Genomic DNA, 21,811 nt, shown 5'->3' with positions numbered 1-21,811 from the left:
TATGATCAGTCCAGGCGCTTGGCGACTGCTTGCACTATACAGGATTTCCCATGACCCTTTGCAGTGTGGCTAAGGCTTCCAGTGCACCTTACATGGCCTGGGGGAGTCGCTGTCAATAGCAGCATTTGCCAGATGCACACTTTCCCCCTGGGTCATCAGGCCAGAACCAGAGCCTAATTCCTGCCACTTCTTAGTTACCCCTCTGCCCACCAGCAATAGGGTTAGAAAAAATCCCCCCTTCACGTTGAACAGAAGAGCCACAGCAACATTTTCGAAAGCACTGAAGTGATTTAGACCTTCTTGGCACACCAAAGCTGTACCACTTTAACTGCCCTGGCATAACGCAGTATGATCTCTTGGTGTGGCTGCCATTATACAAGAGCACTAGGTTAATACCAGTATAACTGTTCCCATACAGGAACGGGGATAAGCTACACTGGTATGAGCAGTTTATATTGACATAACTGCACCCTCATTAGGGGCTGTGCCAATATAACTATACGGGGGAAAAGATCACACTCCTAACTAACAGTCCTATTTTCAAAAGTGACTTAGACATTTAGGTCCCAAAGATGTTCAGTGACACATAGATTCCTTAAGTGCCTAGGTCACTTTTGAAAATGGGCCTTTATTTTCTAAGAGTACGTCTACACTATAAGTGCTATGACTGCAGTGCTGCCACTACACCTCTGTAGTGTCGGCACTTGCTACAGTTGCAGAAGGGGTTTTTCCATCACTGTAGTAAATCCACGTCCTCAAAAGGCAGTAACTAGGTAGATGGGCTGTCACAGACTTCCTGTGTGATGTTGAGTGAAGTACTTAGTCTTTCTGTTTCTCATCAGTAAAATGGGAATAATAGCAATTCACTGCCTCATGGGTTTTAGTAGGGATACATATACTAATGATTGTGAGACACCAAGATGTTACAGTAATGGGTATATAAGGACCTAAAATAGGATAATCCTTATTGTTGAACTACCATAAATAATTTGCTGTGCTAGGCAGCTTCTGTTTAGGAGATACTTATACTGTGATATTCTGGTGATAGAGGTTCTATTTCTCCATTGCCCTGTAACTTTGTCAAGTCATTTACACCTGTGCAGGGTGGCTGTAAAAGGTAACCAAATCAGAATGGTAGCACTTTATGTCCATTCTGCCAAGGTGTAAATGACTACACAAGATGCAAAGCATTAGAGAACCAAGCCTTAAACTGTTTTTTGCCTCTAGAAAGGTTATTCTCAGTTTGCAGCTAATAGAGCGAAGCACTAATGCAAAGATAAGTAGAAGACTGGTTCAACTAGTGGTGAGAGTGTCTTCAAAACATCATTTATGGAAAAATACATTAATAGAAAAAGGAAGGGGATGAAGATGAATAAGAAATATAGATAGAAGGCACTCAGAATGCCTTTGGATTCCAGCCACCTGCAAGACTGCCTCCCTCTCTAGCTGCCAGCGTGACACTTGAGATTAATGGAGACTCGAACTAACAGTCCTAGATTGTCCATTCTGCTAAGGCCATTGCTATGCAGTCCAAAGTGGCCTTGACTTGGCTCGAGATTCCTAGCAGAGCATTCCCCCTGTGTAGGGGGGCTCTCTGCTTGTGTACAGCAAGTGGAGGAAGTGTATCTGTGTGACAAAGTGGGAATAGCCTTGGGTTAGGTCCCACTCTGCACACTTTGTAAGCGCTCTTGCAAAAGCCAAATTGGGAGATAATTCATAGAATATCACAGGGTTGGAAAGGACCTCAGGAGATCATCTAGTTGAACCCCCTGCTCAGATTTTTAAGGATTGAACTTATAACCCTGGGTTTAGCAGGCCAATGCTCAAACCATTGAGCTATCCCCAGTTAACAGCAATCAGCTCATCAGCTGGGGACTGTTAAATAGGAGACAGGAAGGGTGAGAGCAGGGCTAAAACTGGACAGAAGACACAGAAGTCCAGAGAAATGAGATCTCTATCCCCAGCCTCTCATCCTGTGGCTAGAGAATACACTGACTTGAGAAAAGCCTTATGGTACTGGGACATGAAGCTGCCTAAAATGTTGTCAAAAGTGTATAGTTTGAATTTATGTAAGAGCATGTGCCAACTGCTTGCAGAGAAAAATCCAGGGTGAGGAAGCACAGCCTGGGATAATCCCTCCCACTAGTGCCAAGAAGTATCCCCTGCCCAACGTTTGGTCCTCTGCTGGTGTAAAGGACTTTGTGTCATCAGTAGCAATAGCATAAATTAGAGTGGGATCTCTTCTGCACTAACTTGCACTGAATGAGGGAGCCAAGATCAACTCTTTGCTGTTGCGGTCAAACATAGTGGAGAATTGGGACCACAAATTCTCAATTTAAAAGTAGGAGCAGGTGGCAAAGCATTCTCAGTGGAGGCCCTTGGTGTAGAATTCTGTGTCCAAGATGGGTTATCAGAACCCAAGTGTACTGGTCAACAAGACTAAGACTAATCTCTTCTCTTGGTTTTTGCAAAAAGGGAGAGATTATGGGGTTGGAGGATTCTTATGGTGATTTGGGTCAACAAGTTTTTGATATTACTCTTTATATATTGGTCAAAGTCCAGAGACTACCCAATGGGCACTTTTATACATTTTAAAATACAAACAGCCAAAAACAGGATTGAAATCAATGAATTTTTAATTTTTGCACAAAAGAATACACTGTATTGAAAGAAAAAGCCAGACTAATTATCTGCCGTTTTACAAACATGGAAATGCTATACAATATGTTTAAAAACATTGAAACAACATAGACTGAATGGGCAATTCAGGCTTGTTTACTGGCAGCAGTAAATTCCTTTAAAGGTCTCAGCACTAGCTTTAGCAAAATGAGCAAAATTATTAGTGCTCATGGTAGGGAACATCATAACCAAGGTTATTTCCAAAAGGGTATTGAGCAAACAGGGTTCTGGCCATTTTGTTGATTCTGTTGTATGCTCTCAGGGTCCGGAAATACTCCACGTACGACCAAAAATCACTGGACCAGAAAGGCCAATATGGCAGGGCTGCAGGTTCCTCATATGGGTCTACAATAAAAATTGCAGAATTAGATTAACATAACATGAAATGTGTTGGTTAGAGCATGACCGGGAGCCTAGACTCCTGGGTTCTAGTCCTAGGTCTCACTATGAAGCAGGTCACTTATCCTCACACAGGCCTTGATTCTCTCTAGGGCTATGGCCTGGCTAACAGTGAATGTAAAAGCCCTACACTACCCACTCCTTTGCCCTTTGTGCGTGGGACATGATAAGTAGAGCAGGGAGGAGGTGGAAGAAGGCATGGTCCTAGTACACTGTGGTCTGGTATAATGGCCCACAGAGGGCTGTTAGAAGCTGGCACAACTTAGAACTGCGGCTGCTCTACTTTGTGTTGTGGGCTGGTTGGGGACTAGGCCTCATCCAAAATTAGGTCAGCCAAAAGTGACTTTAAGTCACCTTTTCCATCCCTCTCAACCACTTTTCCTCTGCCTGGGACAGGAAAGGAATATATCGTTAAAGGTATAGTCCTTGTGAACTATTTTACAGGGGTGTTGAAGTGCTTACCCACTTAGTGAATGTAAAGTAAAGTACGGCTATTATTAACCTAGCTAGAAGTACTCCAAATTGAGTAGGGTGTAACTGAAAATGCTGTGCTCAATATTAGGACATTTCATAGAGAAATGAAACCAATGGGAGCTTTGCATGAAAATTGATGGCCTTGTATGGCTTTATACAGCAAAGCCTTCCAAGACCCTCCCACCTTGAATTAATTATTCTGCAAATAAAGATGGCTTCTCCTATACACATTGCAAATGATTTTTATGGAATACTTTTCAGCAGTGCCCTGTCCTTCCTGCTGGGATGCCAGTCAAGTTTGATTCTTGATATCAGCTAAGAGGATCCCAAACTGGAACCATTTCTCCTTAAACTGTGAATAGCAGAGAACTCTTCTATACTTTTCCATGATAACATTATTGACATTTATTTGGCTACAGCTTCCAGCCTCGGGTACAGGCCACATTCTGAGACTTCTCATACACAGTGGGAGTACCAGCAGACCCACTCTGAGAGGTGATCATGCAAGTGGATTCATGCAGATTGACTCTTGCATCAATAGGGCTCTGCTGGGAGGGGGGCAGGGCGCGGGGGGGAGGCTTCAAATATCACCATCGGGGTCTAAGGTGCCTTGTGAAAGTCTGAAGCCTCAGAATTATGTCTCTTCCCTGTAGATAGTAGAAATCAAAGGCTAAAGAGATGGAAAAAGAGATCCAAGTAGGAAGTGTCCAGCAGCTGCAGACACTTCCAACTTGGCAAACAGCCGGTTTTTGGCTTGATTTTAAAGAGGACATAAAAAATAATCTGGATTTGAGTTGCCAATTCAATGAGCTCAGGGCCTGATGCTGCCAGGTTCTGAGCACCCTCAGGCCTTGATCCAACAAATCACTTCAGCATATGTGGAATTTAGCTGAAGAAGTACTTACAAAGGTAAAGTTAAATGTGTGCTTCAGTGCTTTGCTGGATGAAGACCACTGCTCCCCTAGTGTTTGGGCTACATCCAAACCCCAATGAAATCAGTGGTGAGCGTTTCTATTGACTTTGATGAGCTTCAGATTAGACCCTTTAATGGGAATTAGCAATTCTCTCCAATCCGGGATCAGGCCCTAATTTCATAAGAGAATTTGCAGTGCATAGTCACAGATGGTAACAAAACAAAATCAAATTAATTAGCCACTGTTGTCTGTGGAATAGAATATTAGCTGATCTCCCAGTTCATGCTGCAGTCTGCTCCTTGGCACAATGTGAAACAAAAAAACATTTGCTGTAAAATATTACCCCTGCTAGGTTTTTATATTGTAAAATACACACCGAGAAGAGATGTGTGGTTATTTAATTGTGATGTTGCATCAAAAAATATTTCCTGTGTTCAAATAAATTATTGCACACACATTTGTTAAAGCACAGAAAAAATTATCAAAAAAATTTGAGTTGTGAGGTATAATTAAAGCAAGCTAATGAGGCTTGTTGCATGGAGTTAAAAAAAGTGTTTGTTTTCAATTAACATGGTCAAATTCTTTCCATGCCACCTTCCCATTGTCCACTTAGGTTGATGTTTTGATAGGCACTGCTGTTTCTAGTGGAATGTTACGTTACTGGATATCAGCAGATCCAAGACAGTCTTCACTCTCATGCCAGTACACATCTCAGTGAACACCGTATAGTGTTTGTGTTCAGCATTTTTCTAGCAGTGCTAGAAAAATTGTCTAGCATTGCTGCTCTTTGCTCTCAATAAGAAATTAAGCAAATATATGGTCGTCACAATTTTCCCATGCTGTCCTCAGGAATAACTAGCTACCATCCAAAGCACCAAAACCTATCAATAAGACAACTGAAATGTTGTTAGGATGACTTTTTTAAAGCAAAAGCAAACATTGCATACTATGGATCAGATCCTCAGCTGATGTAAATCTGCATAGCTCCATAGATTATACTGATATTTACCAGCTGAGGATGTGTTCCTATTTTTTATTTTTTTTAATTGGCTGGCTGCTCATTTGTAGATTTTAAGCTTTTTATCTTGGAAGTTGGGATTTCTCACCAATGAGTAGACATGCATCCTGTAGTTCCTGCAAGTCTAATGTATTTAAAAGTCTGGTGTTTCTTAACTTATGATAGCACTGTAAAACACACAGTTTGGTGATCATCTAAGGACATGCCTTAGCTATCAGTTTTGCTGTTTTTATTTTAACTTTGCTAACACATCCTCTTTCTTTGTAAAGTTTATATTTTTAATCAATTGCCTACCAGCACTTCATGTATTTATTTATTTATTTCTTCTTTCATACTCTATCAGCAACAGATGAAAACATTTATATCAGGGGCTGATGCAAAGCCCACTGAGTCAGTGGGAGTCTCCCCACTGACTATAATGCACTTTGGAGAGGGCCCGCCAGTTACAAGTGGCTCTTCCAATTTTTAGGAATGGTGAGGGAGTGGAGGAAGGAGAAAAAGTCTGAAAAGCATTACCGTCTTTATGCTGTACTGGCCGGGCATCTGTAAATAAATAAGAAATAATCAGTAGTAGGTCTCAGATGGAAGGGTTTGCAGTGTACAAAGAGGTGCTGCGTAGCCCAGAAGCCGACTAGCTCTGCAATGCATTGATAGGAGACAACTGACAGCTCAACTTCTGTGTTTGAAACAGCAGAATAAAGAATTCTCTGTTTCCAGTCACTCCATGATACAATTTGAATACTGTTTGCTAATAATGAAGGCAAATGTGACCGGTGTATTAATAACATTTGATATCAAATGCAAGTCAACAGATCTAGATTAAAATATTTAAGGCAGATGGAAAAAAAAAGGATAAATATAAAAGTTAACTTACCTGTTAATGCATTCATCAGCATGCAGAGGGCAATTAAGCCAATAAAGATAAACCTCATGGTCTCTGCAAATTATTATTCCTGTTTCTGAAATAGAATCTATAAAATGAAATAGAGCAGAATATATCAAAATACATTTTTCTTCTATACTAAAAAGTTGGAATCATCTATTTTTCACTAAAGTGGCAATAAGATTTTTATATGTCTCTAACCCTCCAACTGCTAGAAGCACCTGGCACTGGCCACTGCCAGAGACAGGATATTGCATCTGAGGGACTATTGTTTTGACCAAGCATGGCTGTTCTTATCAAATTTGTTAATTGCAAAAAACTTTCAGTATATTAAAAGAACTGCAGTACTCAGGTTTGATGTACTGGATTAAAAAAAATTATAAAAGTTCACCTGCACTGACATGAAATTAAATGTCTTGGAACTATTTTGTTTTGTCGCTACTTTAGTTGCACTTTAGAAATTACTTTTTTCCCCACCTTTCTCTTAAATGAGTAGAGGTCTGTAGCTCTGAATCAGCTGCAAAAATCTGAATGGGTTTCTATTGCTATAAAATAGTACCACTGTTTAGAGAAGGGTGGGGAATAAGGAAAGGAACGTCACTTACTTAATACACCAATCTGATTTTTTCAGCCTAATCTAAAAGTGTGTAGTTGCACACATCTATAATATACTGCAGTGCCATCCACGGTCAGAAATGTCTAGATAAACTGGGAATAAAATCCCTATAGTATAAAACTAGAGAAAAAAATCCAGCAGCTAATTCAATAATTGCTTCTTACAATATCTCTCTAATTTGTATGCTTTTCTCTATGGGAGAAGGTCTTCTCAGGTTATTTTGGCTGGCACTTGTTGTAAATTTTGAGGTAATAACTCCGAGCCCCAACCTCCTGCCCCAGCCTGAGCCCCCCAAAACCTGGAGCTCCCTCTTTCACCCCAAACCCTGCACTCCCAGCCCAGAGCCTTCACCCCCTCTGCACCCCAACCTCCTGCCCCAGCCCACAGACCCCTCCCACACCCTGGACCCATCATCCCCAACCTCACCTCAGAGCCCACACCCATAGGCACACTCCAGGGCTGGAGCACCCACGGAAAAAAATTAGTGGGTGCTCAGCACCCGCTGGCAGCTCCCTGTGGCCTGCCCCCCTGCTTCGGCTCACCTCTGCCTCGGCCTCCTCCGTGAGCACGCTGCCGTGTCCTGCTTCTCCCCCTTCCCTCCCAGTGCTTGTGCTGCAAAAGAACTGATTGGCAGGGCAGGGAGGGAAGGGGGAGGAAGGAGAGCACGGTGTGCTAGGGGAAGAGGCGGGCCGGGGTGGGGATTTGGGGAAGGGATCGAATAGGGGCAGGGAGGGGGTGGAGTTAGGATGAGGGCTTTAGGGATGGGGTTGGAATTGGGGGAGGGCCAGGGGCGAGGATGGGTTGGAGTGGGGGCAGGGCCAGGGGCAGGGGGCATGGGCACCCACCAGCACCATAGAAAGTTGGCGCCTATGCCCATACCCGCAGCCCAAAGCCCACACCCCCTCCTGCACCCCAACCCCCTGCTTCAACCCACAACCCCCTCCCGTACTCTGAATCCCTCAGCTCCATTCCCCAGCCTGGAGCCCCGTCCTGCACCTCAAAGCCTTCATCTCTGGCCCCACCCCAAAGTCCGCACCCCCAGCTCAGAACTCTCATCCCCCCCACACCCAACTCCCTGCCCTAGCCCAGAACCTCCTCCCACACCCCGAATCCCTCATTTCTGGCCCCACCCCTGAGCCTGCACCTCCAGCTAGAGACCTCACCCTCCCTACACCCCAGCCCCCTTTCCCGGTCCACTGAAAGTGAGTTAGAGAGGGGGAGAGGGAGCCACCAAGAGAGGGGGAGTGTAGTGAGTGGGGGGTGGGGCCTCAGGGAAGGGGCGGGGCTAGGGTGTTCAGTTTTGTGTGATTAGAAAGTTGGCAGGCCTATTCACAACTCATGTTCCAGCCCCGCAGTCGTGGAGTGCAAGCTCCTTCTTACAGACTGAGAAAGCTATGACCATCATAACACGAGCTCTCCTTGCATTGGGGTCATCGTAGATTTACCTTCCTGCTGCTTAACAGAGAGCTTCCATCCACTGCGCCTCTCACTCTCTGCAGAAAAACACACCCACCAGTTCTGGGCATACTTGCTATCATGTCCCTTATCCCTCCATATGTGGGACTGGTCCATGCCCCCACTCTGAACCTGCTTAGGTGGAACAAGAGCACAGTTTGGGAAAAGTGGGGATGGAGAAGGCTGCATACTCAATCTTGGACCTAGTGTGTGTGGGCTCAATCAAATGGCTTTGCAGGAGGCCCCCACTTTGCTCATATGGGTCTTGCTACTGGAAATCATCCCCATCTATGCACAACATTAAGTCATTCCTGCTGGGAATGATTCTGTGGCCTTTGCAACAGGGTAGCTTGCTCTGTAAGTAAGGGCTGGAGGACCTAACCAACACGTATTACTGAAAGAGGTATACCTGAGAGGATCAGGTAATTTCCCTTCTAAAAGGCAGCTGGAAGTGGCAGTGAGGAGGAGTTTTCTTTGCAACCTGTATCAAGAACCCAAGGTAAAGGTGCAAGACTCTAAGTCATGACCAAGACACAAAGCACAGTGCATAGCGGTCATAGACTGTATCTTGAAGTGAGTCTGCTATGCCACAAAGCCCAAGAAGAAGAAGGGGGATGCTCAGGAATCAGAGACTGATAGGAGAGAATAGGCTCTAGCAGAGAGTCAGGACGTTGACCCCAGTCATGTAGGGCCTCAGAGTGGCCTGCCAAAGAAGGAAAGGCCCAAGGCAGGGAGGCATAGAAGGAGGAAGAGAAATGTTGTTGACTGGGCTTTAATTTGGGCATATGTTGTATTTTGAGTTTATCTTCTATGAATAAACCCAAGCCCTAAGAAGTGGTACTTTGACCACTGAAAAAGTGTTTGGAGTCTGTGTAAGGGACCCTGAACAGGGAGGAAACAGGCAGGGTGCTGCAGAGTGACCTCTGGCATGAGAGAGTACATAGGTGATGGCTGACCCTGTTACAGCCTTGACTCACAAAGGCACCTCTGAAAGGAAAAATCTCTGTGGCTTTAGACTACACCAAGCAGTTCCAAATATTGTGGATCTTGAAAAACAATCCTGAGGTAGAAGGCCCCTAATACACCCCATAAAGACATTAATCCTCTTTTTTAGTGGCCCTAAACCCAACAGATCCAGCCTTCAGGTGATCTCTTCTACATGGCAGCATCCTCAGGTGGCCGGGACCTGCTGGAGTGCTCTATGTGGCCAGCATACAGGACATGATTGAAAAGGGAGTATGGCCAGAGTATTGTGGTCCTTTGTGATCCCTGAGTCCCATAATGGCACCTTCCGTGCAACAGTGCCCTTTCTCACTTGGTCAGCTCTGCAGATGTGAGTCCATAAATTCAACACATTCGGTAAACTCACAAATGATAATGCTTTTCCCTTTGCCATCCAGTCAGTGTATTTCACTAGCAGAAGCCTCTAGCAGCTCTGACATTTACTAATGTATCCTTGGACTCAATAAGGGTTGAAATGTGTAGTTCTAATTAAATAAATAGCATATTATTGCTTCTGTATATATCCCTGTGATGGGTGTGTAGCCCCCGTCCCCTCCGGCATGGAAGGGGTTAAACCCAGGAGAGAGCAGTGGAGATGAGTCCTCTGAGCAGCCTAGAGTGGCTGCACTGGTTGCAACCAATCAGAGAGAGGTTGCAGGGACCATTCTGGACTTAGCAGGGCTCTTGTAAAAAAAAAAGGAGCTGCGTGGGCAGAGCCAGGCAGTTGTGGCCTTGGGCTTCAGGGGTAAAGCCTGGCTTCCTAGCTGGTAAAAGAGGTGCCAGCACCATGGACAGAGCAGTTGCTGGCAGGGATTAAGGGAGCAGAGGCCCTGAAGTAAGGGTGAAGCAGGTGCTGGACTTGTGGGGAAGTGGCCCAGGGAAATGTGCTGAACAGTTAGAAGGGATGGAGCAAGAGGCTGCCCATAGTGGGTCCCTGGGTTGGCACCTGGAGTAGTGGACAGGCCCAGGTCCTCCCCTCTTAACCACTGAGAGAAGTGACTGGGCAAATGGACTGCAATGTACTGACCCCCAGAAGGGGGAGAAACAGACAGTGACGTGGCTGAAGGACTGAGTCATAAAGAGCGTGCAGTGTTTCCTGGAGAGACTGCCGGTGGAGACAGAGCGATGGGGTGCAAACTATGGATGTGGGGCATTGTCCTTGAGCTAATACCCACAGCAACTAGGAGAAGGACCCAGTTCAGTGGTGAGTGTTGTGCCTTGTGACAACCCCAAAATATATCTTTTTATTCCAGAACACAATAAAAGAGTTTGGGTTAGGTGAGGAGATATAACTAGTATGAGATTATGAGAAGGCAGCATAATAGCATAGCTGAAGTAGCCATATACCTTAACTGTTCCTTTCCAGACTCTCACTTTTGAGTTATTTTTATTTTTAAGATAGAAGAATTATTATATGAAAATTGTAATACATTGTCTGGGTTTTAGGTAGACACCACAGTTAGTGTGGAACTCATTGCCACAGGATGTGGTTTGAGTTAAGATATTGGCAAGATTCAAAGAGGGATTGGGCACTTATATGGGTAACAAGAATATCCAGAGTTAAAAGAGCTAATGCTAACAAGAATGGGATTGGAAGAGTGACAAAAACACATTTCAGGTTTTAAATTAATCTCTAACAATTAGGGATTAGGATGAGACCTTCACTGGGGGCAGACTACCCCATATCTGCCTACAGTGGGGTTTCTCATATCTTCCTCTGAAGCATCTAGTGTCCACCAATGTTGGAGACAGGATAGTGGACTAGATGGACCTGATAACTGTGTTCTAGTAATACATGCTTTCAATCTTAACTATCTTATAAAGCTTTTCTCTTTACTAACAACAAATTGAAAATGCAAATAAATGTTAAGGATTTCCATTCTGTAACATTAAATGGAACCGGGGCAATTATAAACAGAGAACTAATAGAAAATTTAAAACAACTGTGTCTGCTGTAGATCAACCGAACAAGTGCTCTGAGTTGCTATAATTCCTGCTTCCTGACTGTGCCTGTCTCGGACTAAAAATGACATTGGAATACAGAAATATTTAGGAGTTTGATCTGATTTTTTAATTCAGAAGCTGTTGGATGGGAGAGGCTGCTTACTTGCTGGAGTAGAATAAATTGCATTCCTAGCACTGCATGCCAAACCAAATTCCACATTTTCAGGAATCTGCCCAACACATTCACTGTGGACTATCTTGCAGCATTTTTAATATGCTGCATGCCTTCTTATTTGGTTGTCCTCCCTTTGTCAAAGTTCATTCGTGACAATACTGCGGAAGCAATGATGCACTGTGCTCAATACAAATGCTTATACAGATCAATTAGCAGAACATTTTATTAATGGTCACTGGCATGCGTTTTTTCACACTACTGAGCAGTAATTGAAAATTCCATGTTGCACACAAATGCAAATTTGTTATAGCAGTGACTACCCTTTCCTGCAGATACCATAGCATTTAACAGCACAGCATCTGCTGAAAGAGACCAGTATTTTCTCTTCTGCGACTCTGGAATAAACAAGTATTTTATTTTTAAGTTACTTTCAAATATTTGTGCTCCTTTGTCAGGGAGGGTCATTAATTCAAAGGGCTTGTATGGTGCAAAGAGCAAGGCTCAGTTCTTCAAAGTCCACATTCCAAAGTTTGCTAAAGAATTTTTGCAGTAACAAAGTTTTCTGTGAATTAATGGCCTTTTTATTGCATTATAGAAGGGGCATGTGCTAAAGAGTCTATTCCCCTAACCTATCCTAAGAAGGTCGAATCAGTAAGTGCTTTTTGTAAATATCTCTCTGGGAAGCAAAAGCAGGGACATCAGTCATCTCTGTCTGAGGCCAGAATCAAAGGTAGCATTCCTGAGCTTCCCTTGGGAATAGGGGAAATACAGTTTGGACTGCATACTTGTTTATGTGAGTTGCTTCCTGATGGGGAATAGTTCTGGAACTGGCAGCACCTGGTGCCTGTCCCAGGGTGGTCCCATTTGGTGGCCAAGCAATCAATTTTGCACAGACCTAAGCACTGTGTGGTGTTCTTTAGAACAAACCGGGTCTCTTTTTTATTACTGACTAGTAATAAAGGTACATTAATAAGAATGCACATGTGGATGCTTTTGCCTTAACAATAGCACTGTTTGGATGGAATTACAATCCAAAACACAAAAAAAATGGGATGAACCCCTAGGGCAATGCAATAACCTGGACAGTTTGTTTCTGAGAGAGAGAATGTTTCTCATTTAATCAATAAAGAAACATTCCCCCATATAGTCATATAATATCCATTTATTGAAAAATAAATTGCATTTGTACTTTTACCATCACATCTAATTTAAAGTTTCTTGTTCTTTTTGACGATGTGGGGAAACTGCTTATTTACAACTTAAGAATTCCACTTTGATTTTATGAACTATCTGCATCTTTATGTCTTGTGGCTGTCTTCTACTGTGTTCTTACCTCACGCTCCTTGTGCTAAGGGACAAGGGAATGGCACCTACATGTCTGTCTATGAATAGGTTGGTTATTAAAGAATATTAGCACCTGAACAGATCTTGATAAGACAGAACAGAGGAAGACTGCATCCTAGATAAACCCAATTTTCTTCAATTTCTCTGCAGAGGGCTAGGGTTTGAAGGAATGGAATTTTCCCAGGAGAGAGAACAAAAGGCATAATTAGTGCCAGCCTTTAAAACCACAGAGGCTGAGCGAGAGGGGAATAAAAATGCACAGGTTTGGGGAGGAAAACATTTTTGCCAGGTGGACCAACTAGAGAGGGAAGAAGGAAGGACTGCAGAGGTCCAAGAGTGACTCCGTGATTTGGAGGAGAAACCAGAAAAGGAAGGAGCTGGGACTTCTTAGGGTACGTCTACACTACGGGATAATTCCGATTTTACATAAACTGGTTTTATAAAACAGATTGTATAAAGTCAAGTGCACATGACCACACTAAGCACATTAATTCGGCGGTGTGCGTCCATGGTCCGAGGCTAGCGTCGATTTCCAGAGCGTTGCACTATCCCATTTTTCCCGCAGTCTCCCCCACCCCTTAGAATTCTGGGTTGAGAGCCCAGTGGCTGATGGGGCAAAAATCATTGTCGCGGGTGGTTCTGTGTAAATGTCATCACTCATTCCTTCCTCCGGGAAAGCAACGGCAGACAATCATTTCGCGCCGTTTTTCCCTGGATTGCCCTGGCAGACGCCATAGCACGGCAACCATGGAGCCCGTTCAGCTTTTTTTTTTTACAGTCACCGTATGTGTACTGGATGCTGCGGACAGAGGCGATACTCCAGCACTACACAGCAGCATTCATTTGCTTTTGCATGATAGCAGAGACGGTTACCAGTCGTTCTGTACTGTCTCCTGCCAGTGTAATTTGGCAATGAGATGACGGTTATCTGTCCTGTGCTGTCTGCTGCTATCATGGGTGCCCCTGGCTGAAATCGGCTGGGGGCGCAAAAGCAAAACTGGGAATGACTCCCTGAGTCAATCCCTCCTTTATGGTTTCTAAAAATAGAGTCAGTCCTGCCTAGAATATGGGGCAAATGTACTAGAGAAGCAGTGTATCAGAGAGCACAGCTGCTCCATGTCAGATCCCACAGAAATGGTGAGCTACATGCCATTCATGGGGGTGCCCCTGCTACAACACCACCTGTTGCTTCCCTCCTCCCCCAACCTTCCTGGGCTACCGTGGCAGTGTCCCCCCCATTTGTGTCATGAAGTTATAAAGAATGCAGGAATAAGAAACAGTGACTTGTTAGTGAGATAAAATGAGGGGGAGGCAGCCTCCCTGTGCTATGACAGTCCAGGCAGGACATTAAGCGGTGCGGGGGAGAGGAGCCCAGCATGCCGCTGCTATGATAGTCCAGGCAGTACAGAATCTTTTCTTTACACAGGAAAGGGAGGGGGCTGATGGAGCTCAGCCCCCAGTTGCTATGATGAAGATGGTTACCAGCCGTTCTGTCCTATCTACTGGGAATGACCAGGAATCATTGCTATTTTTACCCAGGCGCCCCTGAGGCCAGCCAGGTGTATTCAGCAGTTATCAAGCATGTTGTACCATCTGCCACCGGGGAGGGAAGAGGAGCGGATACTGCTCTTTACTGCCGCAGCATCGCGTCTACCAGCAGCATTCAGTAGACATAGGGTAACATTAAAAAAAGTCAAGAAATGATTTTTTCCCTTTTCTTTCACGTGGTGTGGGAGAGGGGATACATTGACGAGCTATTCCCTGAACCACGCCGGACAATGTGTTTGAACCTACAGGCATTGGGAGCACAACCAAGAATGCAAATACTTTTCGGAGACTGCTGGGGACTATGGGATAGCTGGAGTCCTCAGTATCTCCTCCCTCCCTCCATGAGCGTCCATTTGAGTCTCTGGCTTCCTGTTACGCTTGTCACGCAGCACTGTGTAGCCTGGAGATTTTTTTTTCAAACGCTTTGGCATTTCGTCTTCTGTAACGGAGCTCTAATAGAACAGGTTTGTTTCCCCATACAGCGATCAGATCCAGTATCTCCCGTACAGTCCATGCTGGAGCTCTTTTTGGATTTGAGACTGCATTGCCACCCATGCTCATCAGAGCTCCACGCTGGGCAAACAGGAAATGAAAATCAAAATTTCGCAGGGCTTTTCCTGTTTACCTGGCCACTGCATCCGAGTTGAGATTGCTGTCCAGAGCGGTCACAGTGGTGCACTGTGGGATACCGCCCGGAGGCCGATACCGTCGATTTGCAGCCACACTAACCCTAATCTGATATGGTAATACCGATTTTAGCGCTACTCCTCTCATCGGGGAGGAGTACAGAAACCAATTTAAAGAGCCCTTTATATCGATATAAAGGGCCTCGTAGTGTGGACGGGTACAGCGTTGAATCGGTTTAACGCTGCTAAAATCGGTTTAAACGCATAGTATAGACCAGGCCTTAGACACTGACCCAAACCCCAAAGAATGCTGAAGACTGATAAAGAAACTGAAACGGGATGGTGTTTAGTTGTGTCTGACTTTACTTGGATCTGTATATCTCTTGTGCTTAGTAAATGTTTTAAGAAACCCCCTGCAAAGCCTACGTTTGTTCATGTCAACTATTACATGTCCCTGAAGTGGTAAACTGTAAACCAGAGAGCCCACAAGGTTGGAGCTCTAGAAATGATTGTGCTGGAGAGTCTGGGGGAGCTGGTACTATTCTCAGAGCCTAGGCAGTTGAATGACAGGGTCTCAGATCTCAGAAGGGAGTGTTAGATGGAGAATATGAACCCTGAGAATGTGCCAAGAAAGACAGAGGCAGTGCCTGGACTTGTCTCAAACTCAGTAAAGTGTGGAAGCACACTGGCCCAGTCCTGGGATCTGGACACAGCAAACTGGTGAGCATCCAACAAGGGAAACCTGATGAGGACTGTGACACCCTGAGCTTAAATAGACAAATCATTCTCCAAAGGGCTTTTTGCACAGTAAAAACACATAACAAAACTGATATATACAGAACTATCACAGAAAGCATGAATATCTGAGTACCGCCACCAGGAATACAGCCCAAATGCTACAGATGTAAAGGATACACAGGTGAATAGAGTCGTACTTATACTTACAAAATCTGAATTTGGCCACAAGGAATTATATATACACTTCTTTAAAAATAGCTATTTCCTTTTCAGTAGTTTCACAGCAACATTTTTCTTTGCTTTGGGGCTTTTCTTCCCTTTCGTGAAAATGTTGTACCTTTCCAGCTCAAATTGGGGCGATCTCTTTGTTGTTGGCAAATTGGCTACCGTACTCGAAAATTTCAAGCAATCAGGGCAGAGGAATTTTTACAGCCAGAGTGGATACATGTGAATACTTAGAGAAATAACTGCATAGCTATTAGAAATAACTAAATTGCAATTATTCAAATTCCTGTATGTTGATTGGCTAATAATGGTCGGGGTGATCCTGTAATTTGTGTAATGATCATGCTAATTAGCAGGACTCAATCAAAGGGCAGGAAAAGATAGAACTGTACACAGTATCCTTGTGAGGAGAAAAATAGAGGATCTGGTTCTACCTTTAATTACAATGGTTTTACACTACATTACATGGAATTCAGGGGAGTTACTTGGATTTATGTCATCGTAAGTGATTAGAGTCTAGCCTGGAATCTCTATAGTATTTCTCTCAGGGCAAAATTCATCGCTGTACAGAGAGCCCACACAGGGCCTATGAATAGGTCTGGTTTAAAAATTTTCTTTGAAACTGTTTTTTGACAGAAAATTGGGATTTTGAGGTACAAGTTTGTGGGGTTTTGTTGTTGTTTTTAAGAAAAAATGCCTGATTTCTGTGGAAATTCTTGACTTTATCTAAAAAAATAATATCTAAAAACAGAAAACTTTCAACCAAAAAAATTAAAATTTTGATTGGTAAATGTCATTGTGGTGCCTTATGAGAGGTGTAGTTTGGATACCCCATGCCTTTATTCACCTTTTTTTGGGCCAGGCTTCCCAGCTAGACTACATCTCCTATGAGCCCCCATGCTAGATCAGTGGTGGATCATAGTGCATCATGGTAAATGTATTCTGGTCAGAGAACCCAGCCCATAGAGGAGAATGAGGAACCTGAACTACAACACACATGAAGCACCATGGTAACATTTCCCAATCGAAAGATTTCAGTCAAAGTGTTTTTGGCTTTGGCTGAAAGTTCTTGGTTTATTTATTTTTGGGGGGGTCGAAAGTAATTTTCTGCAGGAAAAAAGTCAGTTTTCTGACCACTTTATCTATGTGTTGAACCAGTCTAGAGGAATGTCCCCCTACACACATCTATCATTGGGTGGTTGTTGTTAGCCCTTTAAAAAAAAAGGTAAACCAAAAAGGATCTGTGGGTGTAAACAACCAAAGTGTTTATTAAACCATCAACAGTTCTAAAGAAGGTAAACCAGAGGTAAACCAAATTAATAGGAACACAGGTAAAGCAAGGACCACCACACAGATGATAATAAAGGTAAGTAAAGAACTGGTAATCTGCTGACTGTGACTGAGGATAAGTTCCCTCCTTCACCTAGGACAGTACCTAAGTAACAGGATGAGGATCAATGAACCACTACCGTGTCTTGCAGCTCTGAGGACCCTCGCGATGACAGGACAGCTCCGAATCCCATCCAAGTAGGTGGAATCCACAGGTAGGGAGTGGACCTCAGTATCAGGCAATGACAGCTCTGCCCCAGCAATGACTTGGCTTGAGCTCCCCCTGTGATGTTGTGGGTGGGTGTTTGTCCTCAGTGAAAGAGTGGCAGCTGATGACACATTCTCTGTATGCAAGTGAGAATTACCCTCCCACAACCAGGTGAATGAGCATGGTGTTCAGCATACTCCACTGAGGCAATCTAGAGAGCTGAGGTGTCTGTTGTGCTTTCCAACAGCAGCAGCACCCCCAGACTCTGTCACTCGGAAGGGCAGCCCCTTCCCTCTGCTCTCCAGGCCCGTATAGGCCCTGCTGTTACTAGGCAGATCACAGGTCACATGATTTGCTTGGTTTCCCACCTTGTGGTAGAAAGGGTGGGAAACTACACCCGAGGAGGGGGGAGAAGGGCAGTCAAGATGGATTCTTAGTTGTTGTTTGGGCATTCCAAGATGGCACACCTATGATGTTAATCACAAAATTTTTCCCCCTACATATGAAGCATGTAAATCTACTTAAATGTTTAAAGGTTTAAGCCACCTTTGACCTCACCCTGATCCCAGGGCTATGCAGCACCAGTTTGGTCTCCAGGCTAAAGCTAGGGCAGCTTTGTGCTAGCAAGCAATGAAGCCTAAAAGGCCACCAAGGATTGTATGGCACAGATTGCTTTGACCACGCTACTTTTTCCCCAGCCATGCCCCTTTCAGTGACCACTGGAAGTGCTGTAGCAGCTCTATGCCACCCCAAGATCCTCTATGGGCTAGGTAAGCAGGTGTTAGGGCAGCTTTGCACCAGAGGTCAGTGCAAACTTTCCCTCATGTAATGCAGTTTGGGATCCGGCCCAGTAGCATCAACCCTTGATTTGCCCACATGGAACAGAAGTGCCAAGGACCAGTATTAACACTGTCATCCAGCCTTCACAAAGTAATGCCACTTCCATTGTCCATAGAGACTGATTGTAGCTCCCAAAGGAGAAGATATTTTCTGTAACATCACAGTAAGCTCCTTGCAGCAAAAGCTGAATGAAACCTTATTCATTTGATGTTCAGCCATTTAGTGTCAACCTGACATGGTCTTGCAGCTCCATTCTGCCAGTGCACAGACTTGTCTCCTCATGTCACTATTTGGGAGACCGGTTAATGAGGAACCATATATTGGCACTCTGTCTTGAATGTCAATGGGCCATAAAGATGGGAGATACCAATGGCTGTGTGCTCTGTGCAATCCCCTCTGGCAAAGCCTTTCTAAAGCCAGAGGACAAAGCAGAGGCATCTGCCATGCCGGTGGCCATTTTGGAAATACTCAGAATTGCCAGCATTGCACTTCTCATGTGCAGATTCTGGGACTGGCAGCCAGCCTCCCAGAAATAGATGCATGTGTCCAAAATCCAAACCTCACTTTTTGGATTTGGCCTCTCTTTATAATGGGCCAAACCAAAACTCAAGATCTGAATATCCCATATTTTCAAGGGATTGAAATCCAGACAGTTTTGCAGTTCAGGTTCATCTCTACTTAGAATGCACTGTGCATCAGAAGATGTTGAATGGGTGTTGGATTGCTGTCAGATTCTTATTGTACACATTTGGACATGGCTTTGAAGCATCGTGTGTGGACAGATTGATCGATATTTACTAAACTCACATTAATACCTGGCAACAAATCATAGTTGAGCCTAGCCCAGATGTAGTTAGTTGAGTAGTCGAGCCCTTAGAGATCAGGGCTAAAGCATAGTTTTTAAATTGGATATAACATAGCCTATGTCTACACTAGCACTTCTATTGGTAAAACTCTTATTGACCAGGGGTGTGGAAAAAACACCCCCTGACCAACAGAAATTTCACCGACATAAGTGCTGGTGTGGACAGCACTATGTCGGCTGGAGACTCTCTCCCACCGACAAAGCTACCGCCACTCACTGGAGATGGTTTAATTATGCTGACAGGAGAGCTCTCTCCCGTGGGCATAGAATGGCTACACAGAAGACCTTACAGCGGCACAAGTTCTGTAATGCAGACATAGCCATAGTTTGGCCCTTTCTATGCAGGCCAAACAACATCACAACCCCGTTCAACACCAGAAGACGTGGGCCAGATCCCAAGCTATGCCAACATACACCAGCATCATCTCTTCAGCTCTTGCTAATTTTGGTTGTTTTGGATGTGTAGACAGGCCCCACATTGCTTTCATAGCTGTCATCACTGGTAGCATTTGCACACCTAAAGAATCTGCAGCAGATGAAACAAGAGGCAGTGGTATTTGGAATTCTGGTGGGAAAGCTCTCATGAGATGTTCCTCCTTTCTGCATCTACATTAAAGCCTTAATCAAAGTTTTTTTCAGTTGGGCAATCCTGCACCTCATCCCTACTTAGTTATTCATCGCAGCAATGTCCCAAGGTGAAGTTAAGTCAATAATCTGAGAAACTGGCCACATAGCACTTTCAGACCTTTTTGAGTAAGATGTATTTCCATGTTCATATTACAGGTAAATGTGTCATAGCAATAATCTCCACTGCTTTGTAATATATTCCAATATGTTGTTTTTCAGATTGATTGAATGCTCCAGGTGCACTCTAGCTATTAAGCAATCAGCAGCTGTTCATTGTTTTCATGCCTCAAGACAATACAGATCATCCTTTAAATATAAGACTTACCATAATTACATCTTTGATGCTATCAAAGAGTGGACAGAATTTAGCAGCATGAACAAAAGTTTTCAAATACTCCAGCATCTCTTTTCCCCTTGATTCATGAACCTAGGTTCCTTCAATGCCAATGGGAGTTGTTCATCTTCATTGATAGCTCCATCTTTATACAGCAGCCAGCTACAATAAAATTGACCATAAAATGACTGGTAAAAAGAGAACACATAAAATGGCTTATATCTCAGAGGTCTGAGGAGGCAGTAGGTGCACTTAATGTCAGCAATAGCACACTTCAGAGGAAAATGTATCCGTGAATGTGCCGTGCATCAGTTTCAATATTGTGAGCCCTGGAGGCAAAATCTTGATTAGTCCAATGTTTACTCTTGTTGAATAGCACCTTGCTCCACTGGACTCAATGGGAGTACTCAGGCAGTCAAGGTGGCAGAATTAGGGCCTGCGTTATCAGCACATGGGAAGTGCTAGTATGGCATTCTAAAGCAGACTCCTAAAAGGGGTAATGGCTCTTCTAAAATCAAATGTAGTGTTCTAGGGTTGTATTTGCAAAAGTGCCTAGATGATTTAGGAGCACAAGCCCCATGGAGTTCAGTGCAGTAAGGACCATAGGGGACATAAGTGGGGATCTGTCCAAAGACTTTCCTTTCTGTAGAACTTGTGTTTGTAAATAACTTAAGCACTTTTGTAAATCCCACCCCTTAACCTTTAAACATTTTTGTTTTCAAATACATGTAGATGTTGAGAAGGTTTTTAATGAATTAATGAAATGGTAAAAAGCCTCTATTAATGCAGAGTTACGTTTGGCCAGGGGTATCCTTGTGCCCTTCCAGAATGTTGACTTCAGCAAAACTCAAACTTGTGAAAACATGGAAATACAGAGCTAAGGCACATGCCCACACAACCTTAACTCTTCCCCCCTGGAGCTGGCAATAACCACTGGGAATTAATAAAGTGAATACAGCTGGAGTTCATGCAGATAAATATAGCTGTACTGGACGGTGGAGGAATAAGTTGGAGCACTTGGAAGGCCTGAAATGAGATACCAGGTGGCCCTCTTGGTGTGTGTGTGTGCGCGCAAGCCTCTCCTCCTGACTCCTGTGTATATGGTCAAAGGAACAAGGTGCATGTGACTGTTGGGAGATCCAGTATGCCTCATGTCAGTGCTGCATTGCATAGGCTGAGTACAGGTCTTTTTGCCACAGGGATTGTGAACAGATAGGTGGGAGATGAGTGTCGTCTGTGAGTTTAATGAAGGGTAAGTGAACTATAATGTGAGTTGACATCATACACATAAGGATGAAGGTTTTATAAAAGGGGAGGACAGGGTTGTAAAATTCAGCAGATGTGGTATGTTCTGTGTGGCACTTAAGGATCTGGGGCAAAAGATCAGTACCTGGTCCTGCTAGTGAAGGCAGGGAGCTGGATTTGATGACCTTTAGGGGTCCCTTCAAGTTCTATGAGATTTGCAGGGGGAGGCATAGTTCAGTAGTTTGAGCCTGCTAAATCCCAGGCTATGAGTTCAATCCTGGAGGGGGCCATTTAGGGAACTGGGGTAAAAATCTGTCTGGGGA

At 44.1% G+C, this 21,811-nt stretch overlaps 1 protein-coding gene across 1 annotated transcript; it reads right to left on the bottom strand.

The window, feature by feature from the left end:
- Positions 1–2,672: 2,672 nt before the first annotated feature.
- Positions 2,673–20,278, bottom strand: OTOS (otospiralin). Its single transcript, XM_050964186.1, has 4 exons — positions 20,235–20,278; positions 6,359–6,455; positions 6,001–6,027; positions 2,673–3,024 (listed from the first exon to the last, which is right to left on the bottom strand). The coding sequence occupies exons 2-4, from the start codon at positions 6,414–6,416 to the stop codon at positions 2,840–2,842; spliced, it is 270 nt and encodes an 89-aa protein (XP_050820143.1). The 5' UTR covers positions 6,417–6,455; positions 20,235–20,278; the 3' UTR covers positions 2,673–2,839.
- Between the last annotated feature and the right edge of the window lie 1,533 nt (positions 20,279–21,811).

The sequence above is a fragment of the Gopherus flavomarginatus genome, chromosome 8 (assembly GCF_025201925.1).
Source record: "Gopherus flavomarginatus isolate rGopFla2 chromosome 8, rGopFla2.mat.asm, whole genome shotgun sequence".
In the NCBI taxonomy this organism is placed as follows: Eukaryota; Metazoa; Chordata; order Testudines; family Testudinidae; genus Gopherus; species Gopherus flavomarginatus.
This window is presented reverse-complemented; position numbering and strand designations above follow the sequence as displayed.